The following is a 22,883-nucleotide window of genomic DNA, read 5'->3' on the forward strand; positions in this document are numbered from 1 at the left end:
TTGCAAACATATTGTCTTGCTGGGATTTTCTTACACTCCCTCACACATATAATTCTGCTATGGCTTTTCCTCTTTGCCACAATAAGAACTTCCTAGGAAGAGATTGCTATCAAGGAAACTAACTGCGTGCCAGAGTTTAGGATTGTGTGGGTGTGACAGAAAGGGGGGAAAGGGGGGGGAACTCTTGCTTTATCAACTTTATAATAGTGTCAGAAAGTAACTACAGTTTGCAAAAAGCTTACATTTCTAAGGATTAAAAAAGCCAGTTAGAAAAACACTGCAACAGACATGAATGCGCAAACTGAAATTCTAAGAACAGCATGTGCACTACTACAGACATGGGATGTTCATGTCTATACAGTTGTGCATATATACCTGATGCTTGAATATGGTACTCTGTCAAGACATCTGAAAAAATATATAGATATTTATGAAAGTGATCAATAAGGTATTTGTATGTCTTAAAGGTGCCATTAAACTTCTTTACTTCTCTTGCATCCCATGTCAGGAGAAAGGTGGGACGGACGGATGGATAAATAAATAAATAAAATTTAATTCCATTCACCAATGTCATTCTTTTTATACTGAAACAGGCCAACACAGCTATCTGTTTGAAAATTCCTGCATGCAAGTGCCTTATAGTGAGCCAGACCAAACTTGCCAGAAGCTCCTGAAGTGGGCATGTGGAGTTCCATTTTCAGCCCTGCTACCTGATCTCCTTTTACTGAAGATGCAGGGTGGTTTATACCTGGACCTTCTACATGAAAACCACTGTTCGACTGAACTACAGAGCTGGCAGCTGTATGGGCACTGTCCCTTTGCAGGGACAGAGCTGCCCATTCCACTAAACCACAGTCATAGGGGGCAGAAAACCTGTGCAGTGACTTTGAATCCTTCTGCACCTGCAAAAAAATAAACAAATCCTGTACTAGAGCACAGGTTTGCTTTTCTGGCTGTCAGTGGCCTAACTACTATGTTATGGAACACTAATGACTGAGACTGTCAAGTCAGAGATACTTTTGATCTTGTGCAAACAGAATTAACCTGAGACAGCTTCCTTAGTGACCATGCATGCCAGACCACAGTCAGATACATGCTAATTTGCTGTTATTATAATGAAAAACCACTATGCAGTAGCATGTCTCAGCTTACTCCTGAGACATCAAGTACATATGTGTATGTATGTGCTGCAGATTATAATCTCAAAATGGACAGGAATGAGATCTCTAAAAATAATCCCTGCCTGCAAAGCCACTAACATTTTCCTGCTGATAGGATGGGGTGGTTTTCCCACAAGCTCCAGTGTAAGACATATCATGGCAAACAACAAAGAAAAGCTATGATAATAAATTAAACATTTAAATTAAGAATCCTCAAAAATTGTATTTGAAAATATTTATATAGGGAATTTTTCCACAGAGGTTTAAAGACACAAGTCCCACTCCAGGTAGTTGGAGATTTAAAGACAGTAGTCCCACTCCAATTAGTCATGAAAAAAGCCCAACTACAGGATTTTAAAAAAATCCTTTGGTGCCTCCTCTGAAAGGAGTAGATGAATGCAAATGGGTGTGGGGGAATCTTGGACATGTCAATTGGATCACACCTGGATCCAGCCTTGTGCTACTGCGTTGGGGATTTATAGGACTGGTGGACATTGGGGGAGATTCCCAAGGCTGTGGGGCCTATGAGTTAGATAGGGATCAGTTCACCTCATCTATTCAGAGTTCTTTGACCAGGAGAGGTTAATAGAGGAAGGCTTCCTTATACCTAGAGGGGGGAATGATAGTCAGCTCACTGCTCCTCCTAGAACCAGGGTCAGCTTGTCCATTGGTGATGGTAGGCGAGTTTCCTGTTTTATTTCTATACTATCTACATTGACACATCCTAGCAGATCTGAGTTTACATTGTGGTCCTGGTTTAACCCAACTGCTGTTAACTGGCTTACCTCTTTATTTCATCCCCCACTTTCATGGGGATGTGTGGTACAAGACTATGCATGCTTATATGCAAACTGTACTTGCTCCAAGATAAGCATCTTTAGAATTGCAACCTTAACCTTGACTAACATTAACTGAAGTAGAATTCTTTTTAAAATCTATAAAATAACATGAATGATCTAATTCCATTGACTATATTTTCATGGACTATAACCCCACAGCATTTAAACAATTATGTACTTTAATAAGAACTTGCTTAAGGCAAGTGCTTTTAACCAGGCTTTCAGATACATGGACTTTGTGAGTAAGCCCTCAAGGAATTCTTGTAAGATCATTTATTCTCAGAGAAAGAAACCTCCATTTCAAGTGAGTTTTCTATCTTTATCCTGTTTCTTACATGATTCCTAGACTCACTCTGAACTCAGAATCCTGGCAGAATATTGCAAACACTGATTTGTTCATGCCAGCATCTCAAATGCAGGGATTTTTAGAGTAAATTTAAGGTGACTGCCAACATAGCAAACATAATACAGATGAAGTAGCAGTATGGGAAAGAAAAAGCTATATAAAGTACAGGTTCTAAAAAAGGATACACTTATTGAGTCATGTAGGCTTAGCATGGTCTGCTGTCCAACTACATACCTGCACTTTACTTACGTGGATGCTTGAATCCGTGTATAAAAAATCTGTGGATATGGAGGGCCAACTGTATAACAAACTGTACCATTTGTTAACTGTATTTATCCTGTTCTTAATCACTATTGTGCCCAAGGGGTGTGCTGTATACGGTTGGCCCTCCCCATTCATGGGGGTTAGGGGGAATAAGACCCCTGCAAATGTGGAAAATTTGCGAATAAACAAACCCCTCCCACCTCCTCTCCAATGCCTGGGACAGCTCCAGTAAGCTGTCCCAGGCATGGGAGGGGTCAGGAGAGCCATTGGAAACTTGTGAATAACCGAATTCACAAATGCCAATGCCTCAAATGTCAAGGGCTGACTGTATGCACAAAAACCCTGTGAAGTAGGTTAACTGGAAACATGATTTACATAAAGTCATCTGAAAAACAGAGACTTATCCTGGATTTTCTACATCCAAATCTAACATCCTGGCTCTCAGTGTATACAACCACAATGGTAGTATTATATAAACAGATAGCAGATTTACTGTTTTGAAAAACAAATTATAAAGCATATTTGTAAATCGGTAAAACAGTAAATAATGTAAATAACAAAGTAATACAAAAGCAGTCAGGGAATACAATGCAATTTGGAGAAACTGGAGTGTGTCCAAAGGAGAGCAACTAAAATGGTGAAGGGTCTGGAAACCATGTCCTATGAGGAACAACTTAGGGAGCTGGGGATGTTTAGCCTGGAGCAAAGAAGGTTAAGAGGTGATATGATAGCCCTGTTTAAATATTTGAAGGGCTATCATAGGAGGGAGCAATGCTTGTTTTCTGAAGCTCCAGAGAACAGGACCCGGAACAATGGATGCAAGCTACAGGAACAGAGATTCCACCTCAACATTAGGAAGAACTTCCTGACAGTAAGGGCTGTTCAACAGTGGAACATACTCCCTCGGAGTGTAGTGCAGTCTCCTTCCTTAGAGGTCTTTAAGCAGAGGTTAATGGCCATCTGTCAGGGATGCTTTGATTGAGAGTTCTTGCATGGCAGGGGGTTGGACTGGATGGCCCTTGTGGTCTCTTCCAACTCTACAATTCTATTATTCTATCAAAGGCTTTCTGAATAATATAAATAATTAGGGAAAAGCTGTCAATATAATCATAATCCAAGATTATGTTCCAATTATGGCATCAGAAGAAGAAACTGAAAGATTCAATGCTGGAGTCCATGAAAAGACTGAACATACCAAACCTGGACATGCTGATAATCATAAGTAATTGTAATGCAAAAGTAGGAGATAGAGCAGAACCAAATGATGTAGGGGCATTTGGCCTAGGATCAAGAAATGAAGCTGGAGAGTGGCTTATTGAATTCTGTGAGTCCAACAGTTTGTTCACTACAAAAGCATTATTTAGGTAACCAAAGAAATTATTCAGCAGGTGGACATCATACTGCTGATAGAGAAATCAAACAGACAATTGCTACTCAAAGTGGAGGTATGTGGACTGGTTTCTGCCCTTGAGCCGTCTTTGGCAGTCCCTGAAGTAGTTACAGGAAAGAAAGAAATAATCCATTGCACATGGGGAGGGATTGCTGGTCTCTCACATCAGATATCTTAAGAAGCACTGAAATAGACTATATAATATGAAGAAGATACAGAAGATCCATTTTCTCTACAAAAACCAGACCTGGAGCAGATTGTGGCACAGACCATGGACTGCTAACATCAAATATCAGAGTAAAAACAAAGTAGTATACTCTAAATCAATCACAGTGCCAAAATATAATCTCAAGAATATCCCTGTTTAATATAAAGACCATGTAAAGAGCAGATGGTGACAAAAATGGGGTCAGAAACTGGAACACTATTGTTCAATGACCATGGTTCCAGCCGAAGAGAAGTATTAAAATAATCAATACAAATAAAAAGAAGATAAAATAAACCAAACGCTTCAATGTGTCAAAATAAGAAACAAGATAAAATTTTGTGGGAAATTATCACTTAAACACATGGTTTAAGTGATTCAAACAACATACAACAAAATGACCTATATTTGCAGATATTTGCAACACTTAATGAATTCATTTGACCACCCTGAGAAGTTCGTCAAAATGAAGGCTTTACTGCTTTACGCTCAAGATGCACTAGGACAGATATTGCCCTTGTGACCTCAATTTAACCCACATCTACAATTTCCACTTATATTTTACCAGGCCCCCAAAATGGTACATACTAAGATCCTGAGACAGAAAATATTACCCACTGCAGACCTATCTTTTATTAATCCTTCATACTATTTTTCAGTTTTTCAGATGACATCTTTTTCAGCTCCATTCCAATTTTGAGAACTGAGTTCTTTAACAAGCTGTAACAGTTATGCAGAGAAAAGTTACTTATTTAACTTATGGAAGCTCCCTGCCTGTAAGATCTGCTAGCAAAAGACCTCATTATCTTTTCTTGATACCCAGAGAATTATCTGTTATTTAATCACCATCCTAGGACATATGTGGAAATATGTTCCTAAACAACTATATTAAAAAAAATCCTCACAGGTAAAAGTAATATTTTCCCCCTTCTAAAATTCTATCTATATAAATCTAAATAAAATCCAGATTAAAAATCAGTTGGAATCAAGAGATCCCCAACTAAGTTTCTCCATGGACAATATGCGTCAATGAAGCCAAACCTCAAATTCAGGAGCACACAACAGTGTAGTGTAAGATTAACAGTGCAATCCTTTATCTGTTCATTTGGAACTCAGTGCCTGGCATGTTGCCATTCTGTAAAGGACAGAAATGATGGCCTGGATCATCAAGAATTCTGGGTGCACATTTCTGTCCTCAGCAGAAGTGGTGGTACACAAGGCAGGTTTTACAGAGCACCTGCTCATGAGGAAGCAATGGCAGCAGCTCTGAAAACAGTCCATCCCCTTTACTTGCACTGCTCAGCATAGGGAAGGGGGATGGTGTGGCTCCTAGTGTGTAGATAACTGGATTGGTCTGAAGTGGATCCAATCCAGCTGTCAATACAGATAAAGAACACAAGGTCACTCTGGGGTTCTGGGAAGTACAGGGATTTCCCCTGATTTTGCTTACTTCGGAGCAAAATTGGATTAAGGGCAAAACAAACCTGTGGATCCTCCCTCAAAATAGCCAGACATCGTGAGGACTGCCAGCACTGGCTTTGGTTGCAATATTTTTCATCAGTGCAGACAAGCACGGAGCCAAATGAACATTTCCACAATCATTCCATAGAGTCTTAAACACTACTGTTAAACCTGACTAAAGTAGATCCATTGAACCAACTGGATTTACTTATGTATTGACTCACTGTTCAACATCTGATTCAATGGGTCTGGTCTACTCTAATTGGCACTAACCAATTCATTGATCATATTCTTTGGGCAGAGTGCAAAGGGCTGATTTCCAGGAATGAATTTCGGTGCACTCCTATTATAAAGTCCTATTGAAAGTTTACAACCCTTCAGTATAAAACTCATTCCATTCAGTGGATCTCCACAAACAGACCTGATGGGAAATAAATTTAAATAAGCAAAATTAACCCACAATGTTGCCATCTCTAAAATGCTAGGTTTTTTTAACTGTCAAAACTGCCTTATATCGCATGTTCTTGAATTTCTCAATGCATTCAGTTTTTTAAAAAGTGATATATTCCTGTTTAAAGTAAGGGGAAAAAAACAGCTGGAAGGAAATAGTTGAGTATTTCTGGTGGAGAAATCGCATGCAACTTTTTTTTTTTTAACTGCTTGCAGTTCAGCTAAAAAACAAAGTAGAAACTAGCATATATATTTTGTCTTTAGCCTGAAAGCCACTTACAGCTACAAGAATCAACTCACCCATTAATGAATGGAAGCCAGCTTTGAGGCAGAGAGCAGCAGCTGTTTAACAGTTCATAGTAATGCTACACAATTGCTTAGGCCAAGAAGCAAACTCCATTTCATCCAACTGAGTCTACTAGGGGATTTGTTTTTGGAAGCAAACACATAGTTGCCTTGATTGGAAGTTATTGCTTGTGCATCCAAGCAATACTAATGGGACGAATTTCAGATTTGTTTACTGAGGTTTCTCAGAACCCAAAATTTGGGAATGAGAGGCGGATCATTCAGTGCATAAGAAGAACTGCTTTAATATTTCAGAAGAATGGTGGAATATTTAACATGAGTCCCCCCCCCCCCCCACCTCAAGTGTTACTTCTTTCATTACCAACAGTATCAGTAAAATCATTATTGACAACTGTAGTTTCTCCTAAAAGGTAATCCTTGAACTTTCCAAATCAGGTTAAAAAATAAATAAAGAAAAGACTACTTTAAAATTAGTTCACTATGGCAATGTTGCATCTACAATTGCCCTCCTTGCACTGCCCTTCCATGTATACGAGAAACCAGAGTATACCTCCATGTATATTGATGAATGAATATATTTTAATCTTGTTATGTACAACAATTACAAAGAAAAAAATATCATCATCTTGCACTCTGAGAGGAGGATAAAAACAAAAATAAGCCCTAGACTTCAAATGCAGGAAAAGATACAATTATTTATTGTGATTTGAGAATTATGGTGCACTTCAACACCTTCAGCTGCATAATATGTACATGTGTGCTTTAAAAATTATTATAATATCATACCAGCTTTTAAGATCAAATGAGCAAGAGATGCAGACAATGCAGTGGCAGTTCAGCATGCGCTGTGAGAATATTTAGATTTGGTATGGCAAAATCTAGCCCTATAAAGATTTTTTTTAAAAAAAAATTAAATATTTCACCTTCTGAAATTTCTGGCCCCATTTTCTTCTCTTTGACATATTCGTGCATTATGCCTGTTAACCATATTTCCTTGCCAGAAGCTCACAGTCCATCAGCAGTCTTGCGTGATCAAGGCTCTGGAGAAAATATGGAAAAAGTGCTTTGCTAGCACTGGCAATATGAAATATGAATTACAAATACAGAGATAGCACTGAAAAATGCTGATGGAGGGCTCAGCTATAAGTAAAAGATTATATACATTCAGACCTGCTGTACAGTTTACAGCACTAAGAGAATCTATATTTTGAACTCATTTATCTATATGAAGAACAAGGCGGTTACTCTGGATTTACAGTAGTGTGAATCAGAAAAGAATGTGTAACATGGTGTGTTTATTACTTGAATTTAATTTCACCCAAGTAGAAGCAACAATACACCACAGTTTGCTGACTCTTCCATGCTACTTCATTACCATTTTGGGCACTCGACTGAACAGCCAACTCCATTTTCCAAACAAAACAGGATGCATACTAAGTAATCGTATTATTTTATCAGGGCTATTTTATGAGCTGCATAAAAAGAACCAACAACCATTGTTTTGTCCCAAGAGCAATGCTATGGACTTTGGGTGTAGTAAGGCCTCTGGCTCTCGGGAACACAGCCAGAACAAAAGACTTGTCCACAAATTTCTTAAGTTTCTAAAAGCTTTACTGGTTATAACGCAAAAACATGAAACTGATCTCCTTTTTCTCAATAGTCCTTCCTAAATACCTTGTTCTCTCTTTGGTGGACTCTTATCTTTCTTCTTCTGAGGACTATCTTTCTTCTCTTGTGGACTTATCTTTTTGTCAAAGGAAAATACTTTCTCCAGGTCTGACTTGGCTGAAATCTTACTACACACTGAAGCTAACTAGAGGGAGACAGTATAAGACCCTGGGATTTCCCACAATCCTTGTCTTTCTTAAAGCTGTAGATCTTTATTTCCCCTCCTAAACTATTACATAGAAAACCTATTATAATCTTAACTAAATATATGTCTCAAGAGCATCAGAGATGCTCTGGAGGCATGACAACCATGTTAACTCAAAAAGTAAACAAATCCCATAGATCTGACAGGGTCTCAGTCCCACAGAAATGTGCACAAAGCTCAGAACATCTGTATAACTGTAGAGGCTGAAGCTCAGGGAAGCATAATGGAGTGTGGAAATGACTCCACTTTGTAAGAGTTCATCCTACAATGAAACATTGAGCTTTCAACCCAGATAGAGAAGTGCAAGATTCCATCTGCTTGAAGACTAGATATTTATTTATTTATTTATTACAATCATTCCTCCACGTTCATTGGGGTTAGAGGCACAGGACCCCCATGAAAGTGGAAAAAACACAAATAAAAAAGGACTATTTTTTTTAACCTGAGGGAACACTTCTCTAGGAATCTCTAGATCTTCCAGTGCAACACTATGGTCAACCTCTGACAGAGGCTAACCATAGAATCACTCTGCAGGAGCTACAAATGCCCAAAAAAGTATTTTCCCTAGGGATCTCTAGGTCCTCCAGCACAACTCTATTTTCAACTTTTGACAAAGTTGCTCTGGATTCCTAGAGGGAACATTTTAATCAAATCCACAAATAATCAAATTAAAAAAGTCAAATCAAAAAGCCAAAGCTGCAAATGTAGACAACCAACTCTATATTTATTTATATCCTACTTCCTCCCCCCTGCAAATGGTATTCAAAGCAGCTCATAATTGAAAAAAACAATATTGGGTGCGTTACAGACCGCCCTAAAGCGGGTGGTCTTCCGCCGCCGCCATTCGCTGCGGAGGGAAGCCCCAGCGGCCAGACCACGAGGCTTCTGGCCGCAGCGAAAAAGGAGCGCTGAAATGGCGCTCGTTTTCAAAACGCGGAAGTGGTGCCGCGAGGGGCGAAGCGCGCCCTTGCGGCGTCACTTATGGTGTGCCACGTTTGGACGCTGTGCGTCCAAGACATAAAAATGGCAGCACCCATGTGGATGGGTGCTGCCATTTAGGACGCGCTCCGCGTGTGTTGGGAACGGGGCCGGTTAGGAAGGGGCAACCCTTCCTAACCCTAGGACGCGTGGAGTGCATCCTAAATGGCGGTCTGTAACCCGCCCAATTAAAAATACACAAAAAAGAGAGTATTAAAAGAGAATTAAATTATTTACAATATTTGATCACTTTCTCCTTTCTAACTGCAGCCCCTGAGCTTTTAGTAGGTCAGGGATTCTTCAGAGTAGCTTTCCCCATAGGGCAAGCAGCTGCAGCTAGGCAGAAAAATCACTTCCACTCCATACACAGAAAGAAGATTTTGTGAAAGAAGAAGAAGCATCTACCTATAAAAGACTTGGGCAAAAGTCTTAGGCAAAAGTCATTCAGTATCCTCCCATTTAATAGCACCAAAGAACCTGAAGACCACATGAATTCCAGAGTGATTTCATGAAACACCTACATCAGAAATGAACTCTAACATATATGAAGAACAAACAGAACCATAATGTGACTTTCTGCCACCTTGTGAGCTAAAGATGGAAACTACTTAGTTGCTAGAGTGTAACTGGGAGAAAAGGTTGCATTTCCTTTGGATATCTTTTTTTTTTTAAGCAAATGTGTACATGGTTCTAGCATAGGGCACATGAACATAAGAAGACCATAACTGGTTTAGAGCAAAGGTCTATCAATTCCAGCGTACTGTTCACACAGTGGCCAACCAGGTATCTAAAGGAAGCCCAGAAAGAAGACATGGGTTCAATTGAACCCGCCTGTTTATGTTCTCTAGTCATTGGTATACTCTTAAAATTTAATCCCAAATTTAATTGTTGCCTTTATTATTTTTTCAGACCCAACCAATTGAGAAAATTTAAAGCTCACTTGCTGTTACCATTTTTCATTTTTATGGTGCACTCACTGTATAATTCCATGATAATTGCAAAGATCTGTCATATGTGAGCATATTCTCCCTATCCATAATATACAGCTACTGAAATTCTTGATGGGACACTGCTGAGGTGGGGAAAGAATAAGGCTCTATGGGAACCTGCTTAGGTTATTTACTGTTCCTCTTTTGCACTATGTTCTGAACACATTAAAGAGAAGCAATCCTTTAAATAAATTAGTAGGCAATATTATTATATAAAAGAGCAGACAGACTCTTAAAACAGTTGCCATTCAAAATATTCCTTCCATCCCTAAACTTAAAAGAACTGCATAAAATAATATTAACAATAATTGTAAATAGTGTTTTTGTGGGTTTTTTGGGCTATGTGACCATGTTCTAGAAGAGTTTATTCCTGATGTTTTGCCAGCATCTGTGGCTGGCATCTTCAGAGAATTATGCCAGCCACAGATGCTGGCGAAATGTCAGAAATAAACTCTTCTAGAACATGGTCACACAGCCTGAAAAACCCACAAAAAACTATGGATGCTGGCCAAGAAAGCCTTCGACTTCACAATAATTGTTAATGTTCTGTGTAACTTGCATAGATCTTAGATACAAAAGAAATCGAAACACATTAGAAAACACTGTAAACTACAATTCTGAAATCTGGGCAAGTGCCTACAACTCAAGGTGTTCCAGGAGATCTTTCCTTATAATAGGGTGGGGTGAGAGATTTATACAGTTGCTAGCCCTGGTTTTCACTTGGGAAACAGGATGTATGCACAAAATTTATCAATTTAATTAATTTATATCCCATTTTTCTCCCAGCATGGGATTCACATGGACTATTAAATCAAGACTTTGCATATTCTAAAGAAGATTTAATCAGAAATAAAAGATACCAAAGCCAAATCAATTGCTAATGCATATTCTCAAGATATACTGTAGCTGAATTATGTTTTTCTCCCTTAAATCTTAACCTTTCTTTTTAATTAAAGAGGAGGCTGTATACACCAGGACATAGGATAATATAACTGACAAAATCTCAAATCTTGATCATCCAAGTTCTGGTTAGGTAGCATTGATTTTCTGTCTCATTAGAAGTGAGTTTGCTCTGATGCATGCCATTTAAATTCATTTTACACAGTTGCCTAATATGAATCGGCAAGGCTAAGTTAAAGTAGCTTTTTGAGTCTGAAGAGGAATCTGGTTTTTTTTAGGAAGAGCTGTTATGGATTAGCAAAACAGAAATCCATACTTTCCACACTGGCCTCTTCTGTCAGTTTACTATTTGACCCTGAAGACTTGAAAACCAATTTATAAAACAAAACAACACACACACACACACCCCTCTGGCTAATGTGAGTTCTCCAGGGAAGCTCGCACAGAGGGGGTTATTGGTGAATGTTTTATTTTCTTTCAGTGCCATAAAAATTATGTATTTTCACAATTGTAAATGCAAGTAAACTCTTACTGTAAATTTAATTATTTAGACCTGGCATTTATAATTTTAATAATATACTAACAATGGCCTGTTACAGACTGCCAAAATAAAGCTGCTTCGGGTCTCTTTGGAGGTATGCTGTTTAAATGTTGCATGCAGCCTAAGAATCCGGAAGCTGCACAAAAGCTGCACTTCGGTGCTTAGGAATGGAGTGTGGCTTTGGTGCAACCTCCGGACTCTTAGGACCCATGCATCATTTAAATAGCATACCTCCAAAGAGACCCGAAGCAGCTTTATTTTGGCAGTCTGTAACAGGCCAGTACTACTAGCACTGTGTCTGTAGAGCAAATCTGAAAGGCTGACAAATATGGCACCTAGATGATCAAAAATTTTCAGCAACTACAAACCATATAGTGAAAATCTATTCTGAAAATTCTAACAGCTTGTCTTAAATTTTCAGGACTGACAGCAAATTTCTGAATATTTCATATTATCAAGACCAGGTTTGATTATTTCCCTGTATTCTTAGAAAAAATACTGAGATTTGAGATTCACAACTGGACAGTGTGGGCAATAATGAAACAAGGAATTAACTGTGAAATGTAACTGAATATTTTGAAAATGGGTGGTGGAAAGCATTCTCACAGTGATGTAATCTAATGAAAATAACTGGAGGAGGGAAATTGTAGGAGGAAAAGGTGGTTAATTAGAAAACTGTTTTCTGCATTTTGGCTAATTTCATACTGGATAATTCAGGTTTCATACTTCTTGGCAGAGGAATTAGCAAGTTGTCCTGCCTTATGTAACTGTCTCAATTTTGATATTATGCCACCTTTTGTAAGCTCTATTATTAACTTCTCTCATGGCTTGTGAAGTCAATCTCTTGTGAAAAATGGATTGTTTTATTTTGTGGGAGAGGCTTAATGTGATTATAAACAACAACACAACCATGGGAATATCTGTGTTTCATAGTACTGCTCCTAAACATCGATGACAAAAAATGGAGGAAGAGTAATGTAATGAGGCAGAAAAACACAAGATTTAATTCATTTTCAGCTGATGGAGATCTTCATTTCCCTCTCAAGCATGAAGGAAAAAGAGCCATGCCACAAGCCATGCAGTACAGGTGACATGCAGACTTTAAAAATCATATTTGATAGAGTTAGTAAAAATGAAAAGAAAGGTGCTTTCCAGATGCAAGTATTATGCTTAATCTGCAGGGGTTTCAGTAGCCAAATGGCATAGAACATTAGGGGGGGGGGGGATCTGTCATGTTCCCACAGCAAGTCCAGTTTTCATCGCTACCTACCCGTATTGGTCAGGCTGATGCATCATGGGAGCCTGAGCGCTGCCATAGTTGGGATGCTGTGAAGAAAACATGGGGCGTCCGCCAGCCCCAGACTGGCTGGGATAAGCAGGTGACCTAATGTATGGTGGCCTAAAGCAGAACAGAAGAACAGCTTCTTTGCATTTGTATTAGACCACAAGCATGAACCACCTTGTCAACTACAATCCTTCTATACAGAAGCATGTAGGGCCCTCATTGTTGAGCAAACAGCCACATAAGTTTCTGTCTGTTAGGAACCCAAGTGAAAAATGCTACATTTCCAAACCTCTGGGATTAATAAGGATTCATTCAATATGCTATTTATAATTTTCTTTTGTAAAGATCTAATGACTGCACAATCATCCTATAGCCATTAGATTAGTAGAGGGGCACTGCACAAGGGGTGGATTTAGAAATGTTGTATTTTGATTAAGGAAAGGTAGATAATGAAAACTAAGTCCATAAAATGCCTATGAGATTTACATTTTTAGTGAGAAAGCAAACAATTATTTGTTTATTTTTCAATCAAGTGCATTATGCAAAATCTATAATGAAAATTACAACCATGCACTTCAATTTATTGACAATTAGCTTTTTAAATTAAAAGTATTCTCTTTGTACACTCCTTTTTATTTTGTACAATACTGGTTTCTCAAAACAAGAACATTAACTGGGTCTACCTAATTTCATGGGTGCCTATCTTATTTCTCTGAGAGATAGTGGGTGTTTATCCTATTATTCTGACACATATAACCATTACTGACTCTTTTAACAGTAAAAACAATATATGGATCCCTGAAATAATAAAACCAAGTATCAGCACTCTAAAAACATATTATTTCCTTTCTGATAATCATGGTATTACATTCATTTCTAGTATAATAAATTCATGGTAATGTGCCAGTGTTTTTTTTAAATCCAACTACATACAATTTCTGGATATTAATATGTATGCGATCTATGCAAGTGCATAATATACACATGCATATTAACAGTTTCAATATTTTGCAAATAATCATGAAATACCGTTTCCTCCTATAAAAACACCAGTTTAATTAACTACACAGAAATATACACATAGGCCATGATTCCAAATAAGATGATGTGTATATGTTTCTCATAGGTGCTTACAGAAAATGAGAGATCCATGGAGGGCACACAGAATGTCCGTAAATCCTCAGAACAGCAGGCATAGACTGGAACTCACTAATCCTATTTACTCTCTTCAGGGTTCTGGAAATATTACTCCAGAGAAAGTAGCATGTGGATATTAGGGCTGGTGGGTAAATTTGTGGTCATATCTCAAAAGGTGAGGAAAAGGCTCCCTATATTGCAGAGATCTCAAGACTAGATATTAATAATCCAACTGAAACCCTATCTTGCTCTCAGGATAGTAAATATAAATTACGCATTCTGATCAGCTTTAAAATTGGCACACATTCCATTTGCCATGTGGATTCTGATAAATATTCTCAAAATGTCAAATGAGAACTATGAGTCCAATACTACTGCTTCCCTCCCCTTCTTTTCCCCATCAATTTATCCTACTACTGGAGTATATTTAAATGTATCTTCTGAAAACTTGAAGGGCTAACCACAGGTAATTTTCCTTTTTATATCACTTTAAAACTGTACAATTAGCTGTTCTTAAATTTTTTATTTACAGACACACACCCTGCCCCCCGTTTCTAAAACAGTCAGCTGCTACTGTTCTCATTTTGGTTTCTTTCAACCCATTATTCAATTCTCTTTTTGCACAAACTTCTTTATTTTGTAAACATGTATATTGTTATAGGTTTCATAGCCTTTCCCCTGGATGCATACCTGCTCTGGGCGGAGTTTGCAGCCGCCTGCATCACTGCTGCAGCTGCCTCTTGTGCCTTACGGTTCACAGTTGGCATGGGTGGTCCCATCCCTGGGCCTCCCTGCTGAGACATCCCTGGAGAACTTGGGGCCATACTGTTCATATTTCCAGGAAATGGTCTGCTCTGCATTCCAGCTGATGGCATTCGTCCCAGAGGTATGGTCCCACAAGGCTGGCCTGGCCCCTGTCCATGCATCTGGCTGCTGGCATTGATACCCATACCTGGTCCTGGGCCACTGTAACTTGTGTTGGTCACTCCAGAGTACGATGGCTGTCTGGAGTAGTTTCCTAAAGAGAACAATATAGAAGAGGAAAATAAAGTTACAACTTTTCATTCAGTGAAACCTCTTGCCAGAAAATTATTATCCAATAACACAATTCAGGTCTTGCAAGATTTAAGTGTGTGTGTGTGTGTTTGTAGAATATCTTTTTATTAACAGATTAATATCTGCTTAGTACTGGGGTTCTCCAGATCTAGATTTCTACAAGTGGTGTTTGCCTCCCTAGGTAGCTTGGTGGTGGAACATGGAAACAAAGCACAACTTCTATCTCCTCACCCTGCAACATGAGGAGCCTGCCTGAAAGAGTGGAAAAAAGCAGAACCAGCATGGGATGAAAGGAAGAGAACTCTTAAGAAGATATAGCTGGGGTAGGTACAGTACAGAGGAGGTCTGAGTGGTAAATCTTCCCATACATCTTATTGTAAGAAACAGAGAACAGAATGGATATATTTCATGCCTTTTTGTCACTGAGCGTCTGTGTAATTGTTTTGCGTGAAAGTGTAGATATAACTTGGCCAGAATTTCCTGTCAGCCCCTGCACTGTTGACTGAGTTATGCATTACAAGCTCTCTGTTGTGTCTTTGAAGAAAATTAAGCAACACTGTATGCTTTCACCTAAAACACAGTACATTGCATTTCCACCAAGTGGTTACATGGAAACACTACTATCCAGAATTAGCTATTTTCTAAACGTTAAATTTTCTTAACTCATACTTCCAGAACATTGCTGCTCCATCAGGGCATAGACAGGTAAACAACAATTTCTAGTACAATGGATAAATAATTTCCCCAACAGTCTCTGTTATTGGATTCCACTCCACCCCCTTCTCCAGTGCTTTTCCAATAGAAAACCCCATGGCCACAATAAAAATTCACTGTAATACACTACAGGTTTTTTTTTAATGTTCCTTCTATGTCTACAGACATCTTCAAGAATCACATTTTATTTTTATACAACTCTATTTGTTAAAGACAAAAACAAGCATTCCCAATGATGTTCTATTCCACTGATGTTTTATGTACAACAGCCATTTTTTTCCTGTGGTTTATTTGCTTACTAGATGTAACTTGTCTTTTCTCCTGAAAAAGTTTCCCCACTCCTACTAAATCACTGCACAACAAAGAGCATTCAGATGACCACAGAAAATATACAAATATACAATTACACAGAATATACAAGTTTTCTTATCTGTACCTGGTTTACCAAAAATTTCTTCTGATAAACATAGACCGATTTAATAAATATATTTTGCTGGCATAGTTTTGAACTATATATTATATTTTAGATGCCTTTGTTTGAGAACCTGGGCAATTCAAAATAATATTTTATTAGATATAACCACATTCAGACTGAAAGCATGTTTTTCAGACATGATATGAGAAACTGCTTCCCCCCCTCCAGTTTCTTTATATAAAATGGATAGTGTATGCTGAATGTTGAACACAAAAGTAATATATTACTACTCACAGTACAGATGACTTATGGAAGATATCAAATATATATTGTTTTGATTTTTACACAGTTTTGTGGCTTCAGGCAAGAAAATTTATGTCAGTAATAGGACAAAGAAGTCCCACCTTGACTCTGGGCTTTGCAACTGATATCTCAGAGGGGAACATCTGTCTCAAACAACCAGATTTTGTAAATTTACTTTTTTTGTAAAAAATGAAAAACTGGTTGCACTGGCTGAAGAATTCTGGATACTGTAATCCTAAAGTTTAACTTTCCCAAGCTCTGGAAACAATTCATATCTTACTGTATAATTAATGAGCAACAGGTTAGCACCGGCAGAACAAGGTTGCATCATGCAATGCTAACTCTGATACATTTAAATTCTAACATTTAAGTTACAGTTACTTTCAGTTTCCCTTGTTTGGGCCAAGGGTCTAGTAAGAATAATATAGAAAGCACCCACAAACACAGGAAAAATCCTCTGTATGGAAAGAATAGGCTAGGATGACAGGAACACAATAACCATGCAGAAGAAAAAAAGAATGTAGATTTTTTCTCAACACCTAAATAAACAAATACAAGCAACAAATGAGACTGAAAGCCAGGAATGAGAAATACAAACTTATTTCCATGTTTCTCTAATAGATTAGTAATTTGCTGGCAAAGGCTTTGACAGCAAACAGATGGATGCACCATTAGATTCAATGAATGCAGCAGATGCTGAGCCAGTCCCCATCAGCTGGACATGTCAGGCAGCCAAGTGCAAGAAGCCCACACTTTTCAAGTGGGTACTGGTTGGCGCAGCAGCCTTGGAACATTAACAAGCAGCCCATTTTCTCTTCAGCCAATGGATTTCAGATTCCAACTCATTTCTGCAAATTAGAATCAAATCCAGGAGTTTTGGAGCCTCACATAGAGGAGGAAGGAAAGTTGCAAGCAAACTGGAATTAGAATAGAGGACAGAAGATATGAAAGATATGGAAGACAACAGATGTATTGATACCCTCTACCAGGGACCTGCTTAAAAGAAAAAGTTTTTGAAGTTCTTGATGTGCTCATGCCTAGGTAACTCATTTTCATACATTCAGCAGACCTGTGTGACAAGGATCAAATTCAGAAAGGCAACTGAAGTTACTTTAACTCTGGTGCTCCAGGGGTTTTGTGCTTCGATTCCCAGAAGTCTCAGCCACCTTAAGCAATGGTCAAGGATTCTGGGAGTTGAAGGCGGGTTACAGACAGCCCGTTTGGGGCTTCCTGCACCTGCCCCTTTCCCCGCTGTAATGGGGCCTCAGCTGCCAGAACGGCAGCCTCCAAGGCCACGATCGGCCGCTTCCCTGCAGCCTGGAAAGGGGTGTCCTTGGGGCTTGAAGCCTCATTTGGAGGTGGCGTGTTTGTGACGTCATAATGGCGGCGCCCATGTGCATAGGGCGCCACCATTTTGTGCGTGTTCCGCGCATGCTAGGGTTGGGGGCGTCCGGAAAGGACACCCCTTTCTAACCCTAGTACGCGCGGAGTGCGTACTGTTAGGCCCGTGTGTAATGGGCCGAAGTCTAAAACATCTGGAGAAACAAGAGTTTGGGAACCACTGCTGTACAGTGAATATAAACTTTTTTTCTCTCTCTATTATAAATTTATATATTTATGTACAGTACATTGTACACCTATTTTGACCAACTCTATTTTCTTGCCTGTTCTTTGTACTTCATTTTTAGGCAGTCAGGAAAAATAAATACAGTCCTCCCTCCGTTCATGCAGTCTTCAGACTTGTGCCCCTCGCTTACATGCGAGGGATGGACGGAGGGGGAAAGAATAGGGCGCATGCCTGTGGCACACCCCCGCACCTATATTCAAGCCAAGGGGGCTTGAATATAAGCAAAATTCCATTTTCATGAGGAGGTCCTGAACGGATCCTCCGTGAAAAAGGAGGGGCAACTGGATTATTATATAAACCAAAAAATGAACCTTACAAAAGGAATGTTAATGCTACAAAGCACTGATTCTAGGGAATAGAATTCTTGTGAATTCTTCTGCATTCTTGTAAGATGGCTAGCTGCAGAGACTGTCCACTTGCTAACAAAGTGCATATTTCTAGATGTTAAAATAAGAAATGCACATTATTGCTATAAATTGGCCAAAATTATGTTAGGAACAAACAAATACAATGTATATTAGAGACATGTGCATGCTACAAACATCACTATTGCACAATGAATGTATTTTGCTTATAGTGGTCTACGTGTAGTTCATATTTCCAACCTTGTCAGCAAGTTGCTCACTGTCATTATGTGTTGTGGTTGAGCATCCTATACTTTGCTCTGTGGTTGTGCACTGTGCAGTGCATTGTGCAATGGCACCTAGTTATTAACATGTGTCACATAATGTTGTTATTCTGCACAGGGGTTGGATAGTGCTCATGTAGCATATGTCCACATGCAGATATTTAAGCTATGTTAAGGGGATGTTAAGAGCCTAAATATGCTAAAAGCATAAGATTTCATTTGATGTTGAAAGCTAAGCAGGGTCAGCCCGGATTAGTATTTGGATGGAAGTCTGTTAATGAATAATGTTCTGTAGGCTATATTTCAGAGGAAGGAACTAGCAAAACCATCTCTGGGTATTCCTTGCCTAAGAAAACACTATGAAATTCAAAAGATCTCCATAAGTCAACAGGTTACTTGAAGGCATATCCACATGTAAGGGGACGCTGGACTGGGATCATTATATGTTTAAAATGAGTGTAAGCTACTTAATGCTTCATAAATTAAATATACAATTTGAATGGTACATGTATATGCACATCATGATAAGTACAGTGGGTCCTCAATGTCCTCTGGGGTTGGTTTCAAGATGTCTTGTGGATAACAAAATCCATGGTTGCTCAGTAAAGTCCCATTATGTACAATAGCATACCTTATATAAAATGGCACAATAAAATCAGGGTTTGCTTTTTGATTTCTTAATGTGTGTGTGTGTGTGAGATTATTTTCAAACTATCGTTGGCTGAATCTGTGGATGCAGAATCCATGGATATGGAGGTCTGATTTTATCATTTTTTAAAGTGAAACAAATCATGCCAAAAAAGAAAGTAATTTTCACAGCCACTTATTTAATGTACCTTTAGAATATGATCACCAAAGGGAGCAGAATACACTTCACATACATTACAACTTTAGCACATGACACAAAAATATATTTGTGATATGGTACTTCAGTTCAGACCTATCCCCACACATTAACAAATTAATGTTTTTGGGCCCGTTACAGACCGCCCAAAAGAGTGTCCGCTACGTCAAAATGGTGGCGGCCGTGTGGAACAGCCGCTGCCATTTGTTACAGACTCTGTCCGTAACAAGGTAAGGGGCGTCTGGAAGAGATGCCCCTTTTTCAAAATGTAACCCGCCATAGTATCCATTCTTGATTCAGGGTCAGAAAGGCATTGCACAGGCATTTGCAGCATAAAGTGGGAGAATGAGGAACAAGACATCTAAGTAAGAAAAATATCTAGCATGTTACCTAGAAACTATGCTTTGTCTTAAAATCTCAACAATTTCAGTAAAGTTAGAAGCTGTTATTAGTAAATTGAAAAATTTATTGTGGTTTTAAAAGTTATTTTATATGGTTTTATTAACATGGATATAGCCCAGCTATGGACAATAAGGTGGAATGTAAGTCTGATTAATTAATAAATAATAAATAAAGCCTAGTGGTTGCTTTGTCTTCTTTACAGCATGATCAACTACTGGTAGTTATAGAAGACCTGCATCCACACTGCAAAAATAATCCCGTTTGATACCACTTTAACTGCTGTGGCTCAATGCTATGGAAATCTGGGAACTATAGTTTTGTGCGATATTTAGCTTTCTCTGTCAGGGAGCTCTGGTGCCACAAACTACCATTCCCAAAATTCCCTAGCACTGAGCCAAGGAAGTTAATGTAGGGTCAAACTGGAGTATTCCTGCAGTGTGGATGCAGCCCAAGTTATAAGGTCTTAGATTTTACAAATCAAGAAATTGGCTTTTGTAAACCAAAAAGGCTTTTGTCATCTGGAAAACTAATCCTTAAACTGCTGCCAAACAATAGTGTACCTAAGTCACAGTTCAGAAAACAGAAGCAAAGAGATGAACTTCTACAAAGAAGAGGCACTGGCAGGATTTTAAGGACAACTAAAGTTTTGAAGTCTTATCCTTCCATCCCCATCACCAGGATATCAATGAAAAGAACATGTAATATAGATTTACATGGAGACAGAAGAGTTTGTAAAAGAAGGGGAATAAATAACTTACATAGTACTGTTGAGATCCTAATTCCATATTTTTACTTGTTTCTCCATGTCATTTGGGAGAATCTTCTTGGCTGGTTTTTTTTTTGGGGGGGGGGGTTTGTATTTTAAAAGTGACTCAATAATGTTTAATGTTTATTTTATATAGTGTTTAACTATAAAAAGTAATGACAAATTGTTACATTGCCATATCCCCTTCTCCTCCTCCCTCTTGTTTGCTGTTATATCTAAATAGGGCCACTAAAGGTTATCACAAGCCATGATAATAGCTACCACAAGCTTCATGTTTGTCAGGTTTTTAAATTCTGTTTTAGATGTAAGCCATGATTTATGATGTAATCCATGATTTATGATATAATCCCAAACTTCTTGGGATTATGGAGTTCCCAACCATAATTCCCAAACAGCATGTGCTGTGGTCAAGAACAATGGGGGGTACTGCTCCAACAAAATGTGGTGATCCAAGTTGGGGAACCACTGTTTTATTGCAACTACACTTTTCATATACTGTGACAACAAACTATAGCCATTGTGATCAAGGAGATAGGAAGGTATAATAAGGAAAGCGTGTCAGCCTAAGGTTATGATTTCAAAACTCTGCCAGTACCTGTATACTAAAATATATTAAAAATACAGGTGTACTGAAATCTGCCAAGAAATGGCAGCATGGCAACAATGTTACCCTAATATTGTCCTTGAAACCCTTTCCCCCTTCAGTAAAATTCAACTGTCTAGACTGGAGTCTTTCTTTTCTGTGGAGAATTTCATCTGGAAGATGAGTAGTTGGATGGTAGGAGTGAAAATCAGAAGTCAGAGGAACAACCTTTATGCTAGGGAAGCACTATATTTCTTTCAGAATGAAAGGGTGATTGCTAATGAACTAAGAAAGCAAACCATCCATGCTTGCACAAAAGAGGCAACCTCGTTCAAAGAAAATTTCTCTTTCAGGATACTATTGGTTTATAGTCACATGGATTTAAGCCAGGCCTATTTCCTAAGTGCATTAGTTATGACTACTGCTCGGTGTGAAACATCTGCCACGTTGTGGAAGGTTCCTCTCTACCACTGCCAATTTATCATACATGGATATTAAGAACTAAGCGAATGCTTATTATCCACTAGTTCTTGAATACACAGAAGCTTCTTGTTACCTAAAAATACTAAAAATTTCTCACCTAAAGAGTGCCAACTGGCTGCATAGCAAATATGAAATCAGTACACTTTATGCTAAAAGACAGTTAGACCATGTTTGTTTAAATGAGGCTGATTTGCACTCCTGCGTCATCTGTTCTTCAAAATTCCTAGCCAACGAAGGCAAGTTCATCACAAAAATTAAGAATATCTTCACTCACAATGGATATGGCTTTAATTTCAGTTAGTATCCTGATGATAATTATTCAGCAGAATAAACCACTGTCTTATAAAACAGATTAAATATTGATTAAAATTGATGTTAATGTTTCTATTTAACAATGACGAATTCATTGGTTCATTATTTTACCTTGTGGCCCATACTGGCTCATCTGAGTTCCATAAGTACCACTGGAATTACTCTGTGCAAAGCCACCAATTCCAGAATGCATCTGGCCTCCAGGGGAAGGATGTGGGGACATGGAAGGTCCAGATTGTTGAGATGCATATTGAGACAACTGAGGATTTCTCTGGATGCCTGCCATGAAACCTAAAGAAAAACAAATACAACAGAGGGACAGATTAAGGATTTTCATACCAATGACTTCAATATTTATTTTGTTTAAAGCTGTTTTCCCCCACATTCCATTATAAATGGAGAGCTGAAACAAGAGAGTTACAAAGGCCTTTAATTTCAAAGTGGGCCACTGTGAATACATTGGTAATAATGTGGTTTGGATTGTACTCCAAATGAAAATAAACTCAAAAAGCTAATACTAAATGAACAATTTAATATTAAAATTAAAATGAGATGACAAAAATATGAAATTAGTTACAGGGCTGTTTTCACAAGGATGTTTGCTATATAACCTTTATAAATAAAGG

The 22,883-nt window shown here is 38.4% G+C and overlaps 1 protein-coding gene across 5 annotated transcripts in view; it reads right to left on the bottom strand.

Annotated features, from left to right (window-relative positions):
* The window catches only part of ARID1B (AT-rich interaction domain 1B), a 525,082-nt gene that overhangs the window by 91,118 nt on the left and 411,081 nt on the right, over positions 1-22,883 (bottom strand). For 3 of the 5 annotated variants that reach the window (XM_042445230.1, XM_042445227.1, XM_042445226.1), the window contains exons 8-10: positions 22,369-22,548; positions 14,815-15,142; positions 12,973-13,101 (exon numbers count right to left, since the gene is read on the bottom strand). In XM_042445230.1, the coding sequence (XP_042301164.1) occupies positions 12,973-13,101; positions 14,815-15,142; positions 22,369-22,548 (637 nt within the window). The remainder of the gene's footprint in view (positions 1-12,972; positions 13,102-14,814; positions 15,143-22,368; positions 22,549-22,883) is intronic. The other 2 variants (XM_042445231.1, XM_042445228.1) reach the window with 1 other exon arrangement.

Source organism: Sceloporus undulatus, chromosome 1, assembly GCF_019175285.1.
Source record: "Sceloporus undulatus isolate JIND9_A2432 ecotype Alabama chromosome 1, SceUnd_v1.1, whole genome shotgun sequence".
NCBI lineage: Eukaryota > Metazoa > Chordata > Lepidosauria > Squamata > Phrynosomatidae > Sceloporus > Sceloporus undulatus.